This window comes from Talpa occidentalis, unplaced genomic scaffold (assembly GCF_014898055.3).
Source record: "Talpa occidentalis isolate TD23 unplaced genomic scaffold, MPIMG_talOcc4v2.1 talOcc4.5, whole genome shotgun sequence".
Classification (NCBI taxonomy): Eukaryota; Metazoa; Chordata; class Mammalia; order Eulipotyphla; family Talpidae; genus Talpa; species Talpa occidentalis.
Window position 1 is genome coordinate 46,547,077 of NW_023604861.1, and position 17,118 is coordinate 46,564,194.

The 17,118-nt window shown below is 49.2% G+C and overlaps 1 protein-coding gene across 1 annotated transcript; it reads right to left on the reverse strand.

Annotated features, from left to right (window-relative positions):
• Nucleotides 1–7,905: 7,905 nt before the first annotated feature.
• On the reverse strand, nt 7,906–16,566 carry URAD (ureidoimidazoline (2-oxo-4-hydroxy-4-carboxy-5-) decarboxylase). The gene is made up of 2 exons (XM_037528974.1): nt 16,392–16,566; nt 7,906–8,252 (listed from the first exon to the last, which is right to left on the reverse strand). The coding sequence occupies exons 1-2, from the start codon at nt 16,564–16,566 to the stop codon at nt 7,906–7,908; spliced, it is 522 nt and encodes a 173-aa protein (XP_037384871.1).
• Nucleotides 16,567–17,118: the final 552 nt, after the last annotated feature.

Here is a 17,118-nt window from a genome sequence, read left to right on the forward strand (position 1 = left end):
ACGTCGAGGCGCAGCGCGCACCGAGCGCACAGCCCCCCGAAATACGATTTGCATTTGAAAAGATAAGGGGTGGGGGGAACTCGCGAGAGGGCAGCGACCCGTTCACAGCTAAGTATTCAAACCTTTATTGTTAAGGGCTTCCTCCTTCCAACCTGGTGCACTTTAACCTCCAATCACAGGTTCAAAGAATGAAATCAAGAGACTTGCAAAAGAAGAGGGGAGAGAAAGAACTATCTCGATGGGAATCTGGGCTTGGAGACGGAGGAGTGTGTGCTTGCGTTTGCGGGGGTTGGGGGTCGGCGGTGAAGAAGCTCCTACCCCAAAGAGAAAAGAAAAGAGAAGCCATTGCTTTGATGACAGACCACGTAACTGACCAACGCCGGGGATGACGGACTGAGCCTTGAAAGAAGGGCCGGTTCCTCCCCTCCCTGCGCCCTGAGCAGAACTACTGCTCACCCCCAAACAGCAGTCACCACTAATCATTTCTGTTCTTGCCCAAGGAGACCACTCACCCTCTGCAAGAGATAAATTATGACCCTAGGTACAGACTGCATCTACGAATTCATCCCACACTTGGGGTTTAAGTTAAATCAAAGCGATTAATTTTTTTAAGCATTTACATTAAAGGCTCCAAAATCTTAACTACAAACCAAGAGTCTGGCTGGTGGAATAGGAGTAGCAGGAGGGGGTTCTTAGAATGCTGGTAATGTTGGGGGGGCGGTTTGTTTTGTTTTTCAGGGTTTTTTGTGGGGTTTTTTTTTGACTGGTTTTTTTTGGGGGGGGGCAGGATGCTGTTTAAACGGTGTGCAATTTGTGAAAATTCAACGAAATACACATCTGCTTATTATACTTAAATAAGTGACTATAATCAAGGGAAAGAGTGCCTAGGATTTCTACTAATATGTACCTAGCTATTTATATGCCACACACCTTATCTGTGTCTTAAAAACACTTTCTCCTTTACAAAGTAAAACATTTTCTGAAGAAAACTGTTTTTCACCTCCAGAAGATGGGAAGGAAACAAACCTCAGGCCATCACTAATGATTTCTCCTGAAAACTCTAAATGCCTGAAGGGTTGAGAAAGGATCCTCCTTGGTTTTTGAAGCGCCATGTCTCAAGGCCCCGGGCTCCCAGTGGCAGCCGCGGAGCTGGGTCAGGAACTGCCCAGACGGGAGCGCGGGCCACAGACTCGCCTGCCTGGCTCGCCCACCTCCGTGGAGAGCCGACGCTAAGCGGGTCGGAGGATTTGGGAATCACCCTGGATGGCTGGCAGGCCGGGCAGGCTCACTGGGTGGTTTGGAGCGATCGCTGAACAGCGGGGCGCTCGCTGCTCTTTCCCAGATCTGCACTTGTCGGGTCTAATTGTTAAAGATAATTTGTCATTTCATCTTGTCCTCTCTGCAGCTCTTTCCAAGGTCCTTTATCCCCCTTGATCTTCACATCCCTCTGGATCAGGAACAAAGCTGATGTTACCATCCTCTCCAGTTTACAGATAACATCAGGAAGAGGCCAAACGCAGCTGTATCAGAACGAACCTAGGACTGCTGAAGCTCCTTGCTTGCTGGTCTAAGGAGGAAGACTAAAATTGGAGAAATTTGAGCACTCAGCAAATGGGAGATCTGAGCAGCTCCTCCAGGTGGGCTTCCCAGGGCTGGCCCCTACTGCTGAGTGGCCTCAGTCCTCTAAAAAGAATTGTGTGTGGGGGGGGGGCATATTTGTGTATGTATGAAATAAATTGCAAACCCAAATACAGAAACCAAACCAGTGAGTGGTGGGGGGAGAAAGGGAGAAGTCTGCACTCTGCAATGGGTAGGGATGTGGGTGGTAAAGTCGTGGGCACTGTGGACTTTTGATCTAGCAAACATCTTTCTCCTCTTCCTGAAGACACAATCCCTCTATCTGTCCCCCACAACCCCCTCCCAAGCCCCAAGCTCTGGAAGCAGAGGCCCAGGCTCAAGCCTGAGTCCTCGGAATGTGGGCATTCTTTGGAACAATCACTTTATTGGGTACAGCCATCCACTCCGCCCTGCGGTGGTCACTTCCTGAGTTTTTATGGCCAGACAGCCGGCCACTGGCTAATTATCCTGGTTTTCCAGCTGTGTCTTCATGCTCTGCCCCGGAAAAAAGACTGTGGCTCGCCTGCCCAAATGCTTTGGGGGCAACCAGGGTTGCTGTGGCCCCAGAGGTCATGCCATGCCCAGAACTGGTTGGACCACAGGGAAACCTGAGTCTACTTGTAGTGTGAGGGCTGAGGAAAGGAAATCATTGTGAAAACCAATCATTTCCTTCTCGAAAAATGGGTCTTCCCGTCAGCAATGTGGCCTTGCCATGATTCTGGGGTGTGGTGAAAGGAGTGGATGACGATATCCTTGGAATAGCCTCTCAGAGTGGAAGTGCCCCCTCACATCAGGTTGCCCTCTCAGTCGAAAGAGAGCCTCCCTGGGTCCGGAAAGGAGCAGGGTGGTGGGAGCAGTCAGAAGGGGGGTGGAGGTGGCAGATGAAGAGGAAACCTGGGTTTCTTTTCATCCTAATGGCTTAGCCTCTGTCTGGTCTTTATCGGGTGCCCATTCCCTGGAGGCCAGTGTTGGCCAGGGGTGGCTCCTCTAGCCTCTGGAGACAGGTGAATGGTCCCCGGGAGTACAGGTGCCACCTGCATCCAGGCCCCAGGCAGAGATTTCTCTGTCCAGACCTAAGGTGTTGGCAACTTCTTAGAGCCTTTTTGACTGGACTGAGGACCACCTAATATGGCCATCTCCATCCCCTGCTTGCTTCTTGAGGCTCCCTTTCCAGCTGCACCTCTGGTGTCCAGTCAGTAGCCCCATGAGAGAGAAGCCTTCTGAAAATTGCTTTGGAAGAGACAAATTCAAGCTTTCCTAAAAGGAAGTTTAGGGCTGAAGTTGGGCCAGAGCTGGAACTGTGATACCCATGTAACCAGAGCTAGAGCTGACTTTTAAGGGTAGGAGACAGGAAGAAAAAGACCCAGGTAAATAAAGTGTCAGGAAAACTATAAGGGCAGCCATGACTCAATCATCAAAGAGACATCTTTTTGCCACTGATGGTGTAGAGGCCAGTCCACATTCTTCAGAGAGGGTGGGGGCTTCCAGGTTCTCCGCAGGTGGCAAAAGTAGGGGTGCAAAGGGGGATGGGGAACAGGAGGCACCGGAAGGGGAGGGCAGCTCCACTAGGCAGATGAGACACTCCTTGAATCCACAGATCATTGACAGGGCTCCCTCCCTGCTCAAAGGTCTCTGGTGTTTGCTTGGGCTTGGGGACCCTGCTTTTCCCCATATTTGTGGCTCCTGGAAACTGGGGAGCCTGTGACCCTTGTAACCCAGGTAGGGCAGGCTGTCCCTATCCACCTTAGCATGCAAGCCTACTTTCTGAATCTTGTTTAGATCATGGAAATTATCCTAAGACCTGAATTCCCAGGACAATTGAGGAAGAGTAAGAAGGAAGAGAATGTTTTCTGATAAAAATTATTCTACTCAACAATCTACATTGTATGGAGAAATGATTCAATCGCTACTCAATTTGGAGTTTAGGGAGTTCTTCAGTCATTGCGCTCAATCAGCAACCCCTTTGCACAAAGTAAGACTCAATAATGGGTGCTTTGCTCCCCAAACCTGGTACTGTTCTGCCACAGCCAACTCAGCTAAAATTTCTGGGAAGGAACTGATCACAGTGTCCTTTCTGTGGCAACTCCCCAGCATCCATAGCCAGCCCAGCCCATTCGGTCACAACAGAGCCCTCGGTGTTTGCCCTGAACACCAAGGAAAGGTTGCAGTTGCCCACAGTTCAGGTTTCAATCACTTCTTCCTCCGGAACAGATGTGTCCCCACCTGCCTGAACAAGGAGTGAAGAATGTATTCCCCCTGTGCAGCTGAGTGTCTAGTCCTCTGTACATGAGGAAAAGTTCCCAAATTTGTGGAAATTCATTGGTGGACTGGAGTTTAGCCGCTCAGTGACCAGGGTGCTGGAGAATGAGGAAACAATCACCTCTCTCCTCTTTTGGAGGAGCCACCAAGTTTTCTGATCCTCGGCTAGGAATACATTTTTTTTTCTGCTCTTCTATCCAAAATATATTCTCAAAGCTAGCAGACTGAAGAAATCAAGAGTCTTAGGAGAAAGGGTAATATTTGGGTTTAGAAATTTGGTTTTGCACATTGAGTGAAAGTAATACAAAATACCTGGTGGTCATCATTTTCTTCTGAAATTTGAGTCTGTGGACAATGTGCGGTGGATGACACAGAGAATGAATTAAGGCTCCCAGAGGGAGGGACTTTGGGTTTCACTCAGCAAGAGGGTGGGGAGGGGAGAGCCAGGCGCTCAGATCCCTAGAAACCAAATGTTACCACGTGGCTTTGACATGGAGGACCTTCAATTACCATTTGTTCACTCACTAACCTCTCGTGCCTAGAGTGACCTTTGTTTATCATATGAAAATATGTTCCTAGGAAGCCCTACACAGTGGGCTTTATGTAGCTGAGGGCAGGCACTCAGAGAGATAAAGGTTCAACTTTCATCGAATCCATTGGACCATTTAGAAGCTACTCTCCCTAGCTGGGAACTAACTCAGAGCTCTGTGTAACTCTTCCATTTTACAAAGGAGAAATCTGAAGCCCAGAGGAATTCAATGACTGTCCCCAGGTCACACAGCTAGCTGTTCCAGCCACTAAAATTAAATGAGCTACTATATATAGATTATTTGCAACCCATAGTGCTCTGCACAGATGTTAATTATTACTAAGCCTGTTAATGTCACCCTGGAAACATTGCCTTCCCAACACAAAACCAACTAGTACAATTCTGGGAATCCACACTCCCCACCCCCACACCAGAACAATCAGGTTCTGCTGGTGGGACAGTTCTGACAACTTTCCACCTCTTAATTTCCCCCTTTCACAGGCACCTGCTAAATGCAATGTTCGTTTACTGAATGGTGAGCTGTCCATAAATTCCATCCCAGATTTTTCTCCAGTTGCCAGCGAAAATATCCATCTACTTTTGTCCCATAGGATATACGTTCTGAGGATATAGCTCTTTTCAAATTTTTGAACGGGAATCCATAGTTTGTGACTGATGGCTGGTAATGATTTAAAAGGAGTAAAGATTATGCAAGGTAATTGCGTTGTTTTATCTCTCCCTTCCCTTCGTTGCATATCCCTGTCCAGAGACATTTGGAGGAGGGTGCACACACCAAAAAGACTAACTTTTTGCAAAAAAAAAAAAAGGGGAGGCTCCCCACTCAACTTTCCTATTACATAGATGAGCGCCACGGTCGCTGTGACTCCGGTCCATTTCTGGAAGGATTGGCCGGGTTGGGTTTGGCCATTCCAGGGGGATGCGAAAATTACAGAAGCAGCTTCCTACTTGAGCAAAATCCGTACATGTATGGGTTGAAGGGTTCCAGAAACTGGTATCACTTCCTCATCCTCAAATTCTTAGCGTTGCCATCGTGCGCTTTTTTTTTTTTTCAAACGAATTTGTAAGTAAAGTACTAATTAATCACGGTAAAATCTCCACCAATCAATTTTGCGCTCCTACACTCGCTGGGCTCGCCCTGAAATCCCCCAGCCCCCACCGCCCCCAGGGTGGTGCGCTCGCCGAGATCCAAGACCGCCCGCGCGGCTCTGATCCCTGCGTCGGGGTTTGTCTCCCGCGTCCTGCGCACCCCTGAGCGCACGAGAGAAAAGACTTCTCCAGGCCCAGGTGGATGAAACCCTGGGCGCGTCGCTGCTGGACGGTGATAACCTCAGCAATCACAGGTGGTTTCTTCCTACCGGAGAAGAAAAGCAGAGGCACCAGTGCATTTTGCCAGGACTTTTCCCGGCCTCCGCCTGCTCTCCGCACCATAACTGCAAGTGTTCAGGCCACTCTGTAGGAGGCACGGTTCAGCTAGCTAATCCTCCCCCTCCCACCCTCCAGTTCCTTTGAAGGGGTGGACCCAAAGCCTTCTCCTACTCATACCCCCTGTTGCAGAAATAAACAATTTCCCCGACAAGCTTTGAACCCTTTAATTGTAACTGCAATTGGAGACACCCGGATCTTCCCTGGAAGTCCAGATCTTTCCAAAATACCACAGGGAATCTCCACCAGGGCTAGTCCTGCTACCTTTGCATGGAGTGGGGGGGGGGGTCATTTAAGAACTGGACTCACTCCAGTGGACAGGGTGCCTTGAACATAGTGCTTTATTCTGAGTCGCAGGCCCAAGCTGTGGTACACGTATCCTGGGCCAGAAAACTCTTTGCCAACCACCAGTTATCTTGTCTGTGTCAGGAAAGTCCCCATGTTCCCCTGGCTGGAGGGAAACAGGCGTCTAACCCCGGGCCCTAGGGCCCTACCACTGTCTCAGGGTTTCAGGGCATACGAACTGAGTCATGGGGGCCACTCAGTGGTGAACAGTTGGTGCTTCCACGTGTTGAGTAGACATCTGGCTCAGGCCCAGCCAGAAGAGACCCTGGCACTGGTCTCCAGGGAGGCTGGTGGCTGCAGCTCCCTGCCTTGGCACCCCTCCCTCCTCCACCTCCAGCCTTGGGTCTTCACGCTTGCCAGTAGTAGGGCTCTCCTGTAAGATGGGAAAGTGGAGTGAGCTTCCTGGTGTGTCCAGAGTGGCTTCTTCCTACGGATTAGCCCCAGGTCAAGGGTGCAGCCACATATTTTTTAATGGAAAGAATTTTTCTTGTTGTTGTTGTTGTTGTTGTTGCACATGGGACTGGTCACTAGTGGAGGTTTTTGTCTTGGAAAGAGCCAATACTGCTTCACCTTTTAATCTATCTGCATGGAGATAGATATGTGCATGGCTTGTTCCTCCTTTGCCAACAGAAGCCTCACCACCGGCATTTTTGGGGTTGGTTAGACATACCTGTGTGGGTGTGAGAGAGAAAGTGGTGGGCTCCTCCTGCACTAGTGGACATTTTGGGCACCAGGGTAGGGAGCTGCCCAGTCCCCTCCTGCCGGCGTTAACATGCTCTCCAGAGGTGGCTACCCTGGCCAGAAAGATTTCTGTGAGCCCCAATGTTCCTCCATGATCTGCTTTATCGGTGCTGTAATGTCTCATCTTCATTCTCGGATTCACAATACCCAGTACTACTCAGTGAGCATTAAAAAAAAAAAATTTTTTTTAAATGACTGATGGGGTTCGCAGAGCAGTCTGTGGTTTTGCTGAGCCAACTCTGTTGAGTCGACCTCCGGGAGAGGCAGAGGTCCGCCCGCCCCTGACCTTCAGGCCCTGCCAGCTTGGGGACGCTCTCACCCCTCTGTGGAGCGAGTGTCCAGCTACTCCACCCGCCCTCCGTGGAGCGCCTTCCCAACGCCAGCCCATCACAAGGCTCTCCCCTGCCCACCGTGCCCCACGCGCAGCTCTCCCGACTCCTGGGACAAGAAAAGAGCTTTGCCTTCCTGCTTAGGCTCCAGTAGTTACCCCGGAGCGAGAAAGCCCGTTCCGCTCACATGTAAATTTTCGGTACAGTAAATGAGGTGGGAAAAGAAAAAACAAACAGACAAACCGCTGCAGGATAAAAGATTCCTTTTTTCCGTCCATTTTGCTATGCCATTCGGGCTTAACAGGAGAGGGTGGGGATCCAACAAAAGCTGGATGGGCGCTTTGGAATCCTCAAGGGCTGGTGAGATCCACAGACCGCAAAAGGAGTGAAGAGTTGAAGCAGTGAGTTGGATAAATCGGGGGTAAAGCACGAAACTATATAGATGGTTTGGACAAGCATGTGCTTGCGGGTGGGTGAACACAGGGGCTCATTATTCCTAGGATCGCCTCAACTCTTCCCTTCCTTAGTGCGGTGTGTGAAGCCGTTCCAGGCCTGCATCAAACTCCCGGCCCGGGCGCACGGCGCAGCGCCGCGGCCTCGGAGCGTCTGGCCTTGCGAGCGGGTTCTGCGCTAGCTCGGTTGCTACAGCTTGGCTGGGTCGGCTCCCAGGATGTCGGCGAGACGCAGGCGGCCGATCTTCTTCACCTCGCCCAGGGCGGTGCGCAGCTCCTGCGCTGGCGGGCAGTGCAGCCGGCGGGCCAGCTCGCGAGGCACCGCCGCCCGGTCGCTGAGGCGCGCGGCGAGCACGAAGGGGAAGCCGAAGCGCGCGCGGTACTGCGCGTTGAGCTCCGCCAGCCGGAGCCTCTCGTCCGTGCCCAGGCTGGCGAGCCCCGCGCCGCTCTGTTCCCGCTGCGACTCAGCCGTGAGCGTGCCCCGCTGCAGCTCGCGGCCAGCCAGGTCCGGGTGGCAGCGCAGGATGCCCTCTTGGCCTGCGGAGAAGCAGACACGCGGCCGGGAAGCATTAGCGCGCCCGCTCCGCGCTGCGGGAAGCGCGCGAGGCTGCAGGCGGGAGGAGCCGGACCCCCCGCCCCGGCCGGGAAGAGGGTTTCAGCAGCGAAGAAGGGTCCGCAGGTGGTGAGGAGGAGCAGCTAGAGGGGCCCGGCCGGCGCGGGAGAGCGCGGAGCGCCCGCCCTTCAAACGTGTCCCGGACCTCGCGCCCCTCCGTCCCGGCTTCTTTCGGCCCGGCCAGGACCCAGGGGCGGGGCGGGAAGTGACAAGTTTGGCCTTTGAGACCTTGGGGCACGATGAGCCTAGGGGAGAGGCCGCTCAGGCTCGGAATTTACGACTTGCTCGGGAGGGAGAAGGGATGCGATAAGGAGCTCCAGGATTTCGTATCTTTTTAAAGTCCTTTGCTGTTCGGGGGGCTTTGATGTCGCTGAGGGCCGGACACGAGGACCCCAAGACTTCCTGCATAAGCCGCCGAATGAGTTTCGTTCGGTTGCAAAGGAGAAGGGGTTGGTCCACGGGGATAACCACCCTGGGGCTTGACAAATAAATGCCCAGAATTTTGTGACCTGAAGTGTGAATTCTGGGCTTCAGGAATCAGGCTTCCAAAGAGCCTCGCAGATGATTAACCGCCAAGAAGCCCATTCCTGCAGGAATTCCACAGCCCTTTGACTGAAAGTGGCTTTCTTCATAGCACCCACTCACCGCTCACCCTGTCTGAGGTTTAGTCCCCTTTTCTGGCTGTAGCTACAGAAGAGAGGAGGGCAGGGGGGAAGTTTTCTTGGAAGATAGCATCTCATAATCTCGCCAGCCTAAAATTGGACCTCCTGCTGTGATATCTGGGATTTAAAATTCTAATCCAGGGGGTTTCCCTGAGCCCAGCCCAATCACCTTGCTTAGCTCTCTAAAGAGAGGATTAGACTCCTCAGTCTAATTCTGGGCAAGATTTCAGATATAGCAATTAGGGAGCCATAATTGGTGCAATGAGTAATAACACCTAGCTTGCTGAGTAGTTGTGAGGATTAGACACAATTCATTTACTTAAAACACTGCGCCTAATGATAACAAACGTTCAATAAACAGTTATATTATTAGTCGTAGTAAACTCCGTGGACTGGGCTGAGGTGGGGGCTGGAAGCATCTGACTCTGGTGCCTGAAATAGGCATGGGGCTCTAGTAAAAAGAGGGATCCTTTAATTATGTTATGGCATAAATCCCCGCATACACAAACCTTATAGTTTCTGTCCAATTAAAGGATGATCGGAATTTCACCATCAAACTCACACACCAGCATTCCGAGAAGTAGGGAGAACTGGGGGTAAGGGGACACCTCTATTTAAGAGAGACGCAGAAAGGGGTGAGTGGCCTGCCCGAGGGCACTTAGTCCGCAGCTGACTGGCACTGTACCCCAGATGCCAATCGAAGGCGTTTTCAGCCAGTGCCTATAAAAAGTGGGAGTTTAAAACGAAACTCAGTCCCCAATAGTTCCATCTCTGCAATAGCACCGTGCACGAGGCCCTCTCGTGTCCTCTGGCCCTCGGGCACTGCAGACGCCAAGTGTTTCTTCCCAGCTTCCCGCGTCCAGCCCTTTCGGGTGGTGTGAAACGTAGGTGTTAAATTCCCTACCTGCGCCCCTCCCCCCCGCCCCCCAAGTCCTAGGCCTGGGCTTGGCTGTGGCACGCGGCCGCTTCCCAGGCTCGCCACACAGCCGAGTTGGAAAGCCTTCTGCACCCGCCCAGACCTTGAACCCGCAAAGCCTCCTGGCTGGGGCGGGCGGGGTGGTGGTGGTGGTGGAACTGCCAGTACTAGGCGGCTCCACAGGTCCAGACCCGCTAGGAACCCCCGCGTCCCCGCCTCGCGTATCCACGTTGGAAAATCCGAAAAAATAACTTGTTGGCTATTCTCTGTTCCCTGGCTCATTGGGGGCGGGGGGGTGGGAGGGTGGCCGAGACCCACTTTTCTATTAGGACTCCCTCTCTCCCTCGGCTTCCCTTTCTGCCATTTCTTACTCCACAGAGGGCCAGTTCAGTTTAAGCTTCGGCGAGGCAGGGAGTGGTGGACACCCGGCGTCGGGGTACAGTCTGTCCCTCCCCGCCCCGACCGGCCTCCACTTTCTACCCAAGGGTGGCGGAGCAGGGCGATCCCTCGCCTTCCCTCAGGCCTTGTACCACGCTTCTCTCTCTCCTCCTCAGTCCCCTCTCTTGAAAATATCGCCTTGGGTTAATATTTGCCTAAGATTGAGCTTGTGTTTTCCACTGTTTGGGAAGAGGAGAGGGAGAAGAGAGAAAGGAAACTGAGAAAAGGTCAGAGCAAAGTGACAAAAGAAGAGGAACCTGGAATTTACACACACCCCCACACACACACTCACACACTCACTCACACACCCTCAGCTGCAGAGGAAAAGGAAAAGTAGGGAGGGGAGGGGGCTAGAAATGATAGGTGGCTGGGAAGAAATAGAGCCTGGCCCATCCAGCCAAAGACTCTCTTCACTGCCCCAAACCACCATCCCTTTGGTACGGCCCAGGATGGCACCCACCCAGGCTTTTCCAGCTGCAACAAAGACTGAGTTCCCCCCCCATGGATACAACCTGAAGGCACATCCAGTCTTGGTTCAAATCCCCCAAGGGGGCAGTTACTTCTCACCTCCTTGTCTCCCATACTTCAGGTCTCCCCACCCAGAATGCCCAAGTGCCAGCCAAGCCATTTGAATGTTCCCATTTGTCAGGGCTGTGTCCATGCTGCCTTTCTCCCCTGCCCCCCAGTCTTTCCTAAAATCGTAGACTTTACTACCTGTGCCATTTATATGGCACACCTAGAAATATAGGTGTGGACATATATTATTTGCTGTAACCACAAGACCTGGATCTTTGCACTTAGAAGAGTTCCTGGCCCAGAGTTGACAATTGTTTCAGTAGAAGAACAGAGTAGGCAGCCACCAAAGAGCAGACAATCAACATCCCTTTATATATATATTCCCACTGAAATTTTCTCCCTCCTGATACAGTGTGTCACCTGTCCCTTCTTCCAATTAAACCTCTTCACTTGTGTTCTTGAGGCCAGGCCCTTTCCATCTCAAAGACTACATGTTCATACATCACTTCAAATACTCCCCATCTTACCTTCACTAACACACAAACATGCCTTAGAATCACTCACACCGTAAAATTAAAACCCTCCCTGATTCCCTGTTGACCTCTAAGTTCCTTCCTATGTCTCTGATCTTCTTTACAGCAAAGCTCCTCAAAAGAGTTGTCTAATCAGTGTTTCCACTTCTTCCCCTGCCATTCCAGGTTCTTTTTATTAAGCTTTCAGCCCCACCCACCAATCAGTCCACACGCATCATAGTCACAGCTGATCGTCTTGCCCAAGTCCAATGACCAGTGCTCTGTGCTCTTCTCTCTTAACCTCTCAGGAACATGTCACATGGTTGTCTCTCCTTCTTGACAGATAACTGTCACTTGCCTCCTTTCATAATTGGCTCTTGCTTTTCCAGCTCATTAACATTGAAGTACCCTAGACTCAGTACTCACAGCTCTTCCCTCCTCTATTAACACTGATCCTTAGGGTTCTCATCCAGCTCCTATAAAAACCACCAATTGTTTGGTGACACCCAGGTTCTATCTAGCTCTGTTTTTTTTTTTTATTTTATAGAGGCATGTTTTATTTATTTATTTATTATTTTGTTTGTTTGTTTTGTTTATACATGCACTGGGTACAGTCAGAAGCGCGGGAGGGTGAGAGAATTCACCAGAGCCAGAGCGAGGAGCAGAGCAGGCAGAAGGACCGAGGTACACTGCTGAGGGGAGCAGCGGGCGGCAGGAGAGGTCTGCGCGCCATATGGGACCCTCCTCCGGTGGCTGGGGAGCAGCCGGGGATCAAACCGGCGGCAGCTTCGCAACCCAGCGCTCAACCGCTGCGCCACCGGGGAGGCCCTATCTAGCTCTGTTTTCCATCGAGTTCTTTTATTATGGTCCAACTGAGCACTCAACATTTTCATTTGGATGATTAGTAGGCATCTCAGATTTAGGAAGCTCTTTTCTTCATCCTATCCTTTCAATTCTGAAGTCTTTCTCATTATAGAAAGCAGTACCACCACTCACCCAGTTGCTCACACTAAAATCTTAGGCATTATCCTTAATTTTCCTCATTACTGATCTGTCTTCCCCCAGCAAATTCTTTCAAAGACACACTGGCTTTAACTCTAAAATCTATTCTGGGAATCCAGCCACATGTCTCTAGCTCTCCTGCCAAAAACCAGCCTTACAACCATCACCTCTCACTTTCATTTATATATTTTAAAAGATTTATTTATTTATGCATACAAGAACTGGGGTATAAGCCAGAGGTGGGGGTGGTGAGAGAATCCACCAAAGAAAATGGGGAGCAGAACAGGCAGATCTACTGAAATACACTGCTGAGGGGAGTAGCAGTAGAGACAAGAGAGGTCTGCTGCGCCATGTGGGTCACCTCCCTGACTGGGGATTGAACTCATGATATAGTGGCTGAGGATAGCTTCATAGTGTTGCATCTTAACTCCTTGTGCCATCAGGGAGGCCCTGTTTTTTTTTTAAGATTTATTTATTTATGCATACAAGAGGAGGGTACAGGCCAGAGGTGTGGGAGGTGAGAGGATTCACCAGAGACAGAGTGGGGAGCAGAGCAGGTGGATCTACTGAGATACACTGCTGAGGGGAGCAGCGGACGAGACAGGAAAGGTCTTCTGTGCCATGTGGGTTAGCTTCCTGGCCAGGGATGGAACTCATGCTGCAGTGGCTGGCAATAAGCTTGATAGCTGTGTGTCTTTATCCCCTGTGTCGTCAGGAGACCCTTGACTGAACACATATTAATAGCTTCATCTCATACCTTGTAGCTTGCATTTAAGGGAATTTTTAGTATCTAACTCCTTCATTCATTCAACAAGTATGTTCTGAAGTAACCATTAAATAATGAATTGTAGCATTATTCTAATTCCAAAATGCCATAAGGAGGCACAATTAACTCTATTATCATAGTTTGATAACTGTGGTTTGTAACACAAATCAGCACTAAATTGGTACAAGATATTGGGGTGTGTGTGTGTGTGTGTGTGTGTGTGTGTGCATGCGTGTGTGCTTGTGTGTGTGTTTCAACCTTCTGTCTACTATTGCCATTTCCATGCCTGGAGTTTAGAAATTGTCTAGCTTGAAAGGGTTCTTTGCTCATTAGTGCCAGAGTCAAATATTAATCCTGAACTGCCACCTACTGGTCAATAATCATCATAGCTTAATTTAAATGGATTATTAATCTTAGTTTACTCTATAAGCAAGATTTCCAGTTTCTGTTAAAGGTACAGGGTTTCTTATAGCATCTGAAACAAATCCTCAACCAGGGGGATCACATATCCTGAATATCTCTTTAAGATTCCTTTTAGTTTTAGGATTCAAAGACTGATACCCCTTGTTTGTTCCTTACTGTCCACAGAGTAAAAAGCAAATAAGCAGTCAATCCCATTTTATTTGAATATTTAAACAAACAAACATGGGATATGGGACATCAACTGTTAGTGTTAATTGGATATATTAGGGAATGAATAAATTAAACCTCTAGAAACCGTTTCTAGACTTTGCTTTTCATTCACTGGAAAATTTGTCCAAAGCTGTTGGATTAAGTCAGGGTTTGAATCCTAATTCTTCTACTTTCTAACTGTGTGTCCTTGATTAAATAAGTTACTTAATCTTTGTCTCAGTTTTCTCATCTGTACAGTGCTAGTTAAAACTAGAGTACTTACTTTGTAAGGTTATTAAGAGGATCAGTTAACAAATGCTGATAGTAAGGGTTACATTCATTTTAGCTATTGTTATTATTGTTAATATCACCTACCTAATATCATTATGTTGGTTAGATATAGAGCAGTGCCCAGACAGCATTGATGCTCTGCTCCCAGCTGCCTTTCTCTGTAAGTGGGACAACAGCACAAAACTGAGAAGCAAGCTCCACCAACAGGAAGACAAAGAATTGTGAATAGTGCAGAAGCCAAGGGCCTCCCTGGTGGCCTAGGGGTTAAGTCTCAGTGCTATCAAGCTATTGGCAGCCACTGCAGCATGGGTTCGATCCCAGGCCAGGTTGCTGACCCACATGGCGCAGCAGACCTCTTCTGTCTCACCCATTGCTCCCCTTAGCAGAATATTTCAGTATATCTGCCTGTTCTGCCCCACCCCCAACAATCTGTCTTTGGTGAATCCTCTCACATCCACACCTCCGGCCTACACCCCAGTTCTTCTACCAAGAAGAACCATACTTCTACCATAGTGCACTTCTACCATAGTGCAGAAGCCAATGACCATCTAAGGGGCTTCAGCTCCTTCTAGACCCACAACTAAAGTCACCCCAATTAAAAAATGTGGGGAAAGGGTAATGCCAGACTCCATCATATTTCAACATCTTAGGACAAATTTTATTCATGCACGCAGCAAACCTTTAATAAGTCCCAATATTTTATTTACCAAGTAATGTGGGATTCTGACACTGGCTGGAATACAAGGGATCCATCAAATATAAGCTTTGGGAACAAATGCCAGTCCTGCCCTGAGGTCCACTTTGCTCATGATTATGGTTGGGTTTAACCTTAACTAGACCTTAACTAACTTTAACTAGAACTGTTGGTCAAACTGGTTGGGGTGACTGGTAATGGGAAAGAAGACAGAAATAGGGAAATTTCTATTTTATTATCTAAGTTCCTAGCACAGAGTAAACACTAAATAAATGTGGGTTAAGTAACTGGATAAATCAATGAATACAACATTTAAATTATCCTTGCGATACTAGATTTTCTTCCAACTCTTTGGTAGTAGGTCATAGGATTTCCCTCCTTTTATTTTTCCTGATAGAAAAACAGGCATTCCTAAGGTGTTTATACCTTTTACAAGTCACTTCCCCTCTGGCTTGGAAGGTTTGCATTTGGCCTCCTCCATTGTCCTGTGAGCTTTTGAACTACCAGTGGCCTCTTGCTCTTTCCAGCTTGGGCTGCAGGCTTTGTATTGACAAACTGGATTCACTTCACTCAAGGTAGAGTTGGACTGTGCCTGTGAATTACCAGTCAGGAGCTCCCCCTAGAGCCTGAGCCTGTGGTGGAGCCCCGGTGTTCAGCTTTGGAGCCCTGTGAGATCTGTCTCCTCTCAGCTAATCCATTAAAACATGGCCCTAGCATTTTTGTCAGCTTGATTTTGTAATTATCCTCCTAGATGTACCTAAGATGAATGAAAATGACTTCCTTATTTTGGAGACATTTATATGATGACTGGAGACCTTCCCCAATGTCAAAGCCCTGGACTGATAGGTGGGACTGTTGGTCTCGTTATGGAAGAGCAGCTTTCCCTCCCTGCCCAGATCTCTTAGGAGACCCCTTGGTGAAGGCAGCCTGTGCCCCTCCCTGTCCCTTCAGCTTGATCCAGGAGTCTCTGAAGAGTGTCCAGGACAGCCCAGGAGGCTGGCTGGGGCTGACCCTCAGCCTCTGAACCCCTGTGAGGCTGTGCGTCATTCTGAGTCATGTGGGGTTGGCCTCAACCTCCATGGCCCCAGCGCCACACACAGCCAAAGTGCCTCCTTTCCTCTTTCTATCCAGAGGAAATCAACAATTTCTTTCTCTTTCTTCAAATTTTTTTTCTCTCCTCTTCCCCTCCCCTAGGGAGTTGCTGGTTTGAATGAATTTACTTTCCTCTGCAGTCTGGTGCAAACTGGCCCATTCTGATTAAAAATGTCAGCCATTTGCTTTCCCCCCTGGGCTCCTAAGATACTCTGATACTGTGTGACTCCTCTCTAGCACAGGGACAGTCCCAATGAGACCTTTGGCCTCCAAGTCACTGTGAAGCCTGAGGAGGAGTCAGACCTGTTTCTCTTTCCTCCCACCTCACAGCTTTTATATTAACAGTCTCTTTACCTGTGCCAGCGTGTGTTCTGCTTTTGCTGAAGCCTTACAAATACTTGACTCCCATTTAATAAACCTGATGAAACCACTGAAGCTTACAATAAAAGAGCTAAATAAATATATCAATTTTGAGGAAGTAGACTAAAATGCCTAAAAATATTTTGATAAACATTTGCAATCCCTTGCCACAGAATCTCAGCGTCAAGTATGGAAGCCTTACCTGACTCTGGTAGAGTGTCGATAAAGGCAAAAAAGTGCTTCTCTAAATCTCCCAGGTCAGAGAATGGGCGCTGGGACCAAATAGCCGCTGCAATCAGAGGACATCTCTCAATGACATTCCCAAACACGTCCACAAATTCTCCGAAGTCCATGGAGTTGACCCTCTCGATGTCCATGGCTTGTATTCACTTGGAGGCAGCAGGACGTGGACTTCCTCTCGGCGTGTGAGTGACCAGGGCTTTGCCCACCAGGTTATATTTGCTGAATGCACAGCCTGGTCTTTATGCAACACCAGCTTGGCATGTTTTGAATGCCTCTGAGAAGCGGATCCAGAATTCTTGTGTAATGAACAAACACAGGCTTAAGGTTCTAATCCAGGGATCAGAGAAGGTGACTATTTCCAACCAAACAATTCCCATGACTAAAGCCAGTGGGGTCTCTATTTTGCTGTCTGCATTCAAGTCAGATAGAACATTTGTTGTCATTCACATTTTATTTTATTTTATCATTTTTTATTTTTTTTAAAGATTGTTTTATTTATGCATTCAAGAGCTGGGGTATAGACCAGAGGTGTGGGGGGTGAGAGGACTCACCAGAAACAGAGTGGGGAACAGAACAGGCAGAGTGATGGAAGTACACTGCTGAGGGGAGCAGCAGGCGAGTCAGGAGAGGTCTTCTGCGCCGTGTGGGTTGCGCCATGTGGGTTGCTGGCCAAGAATTGAACTCGT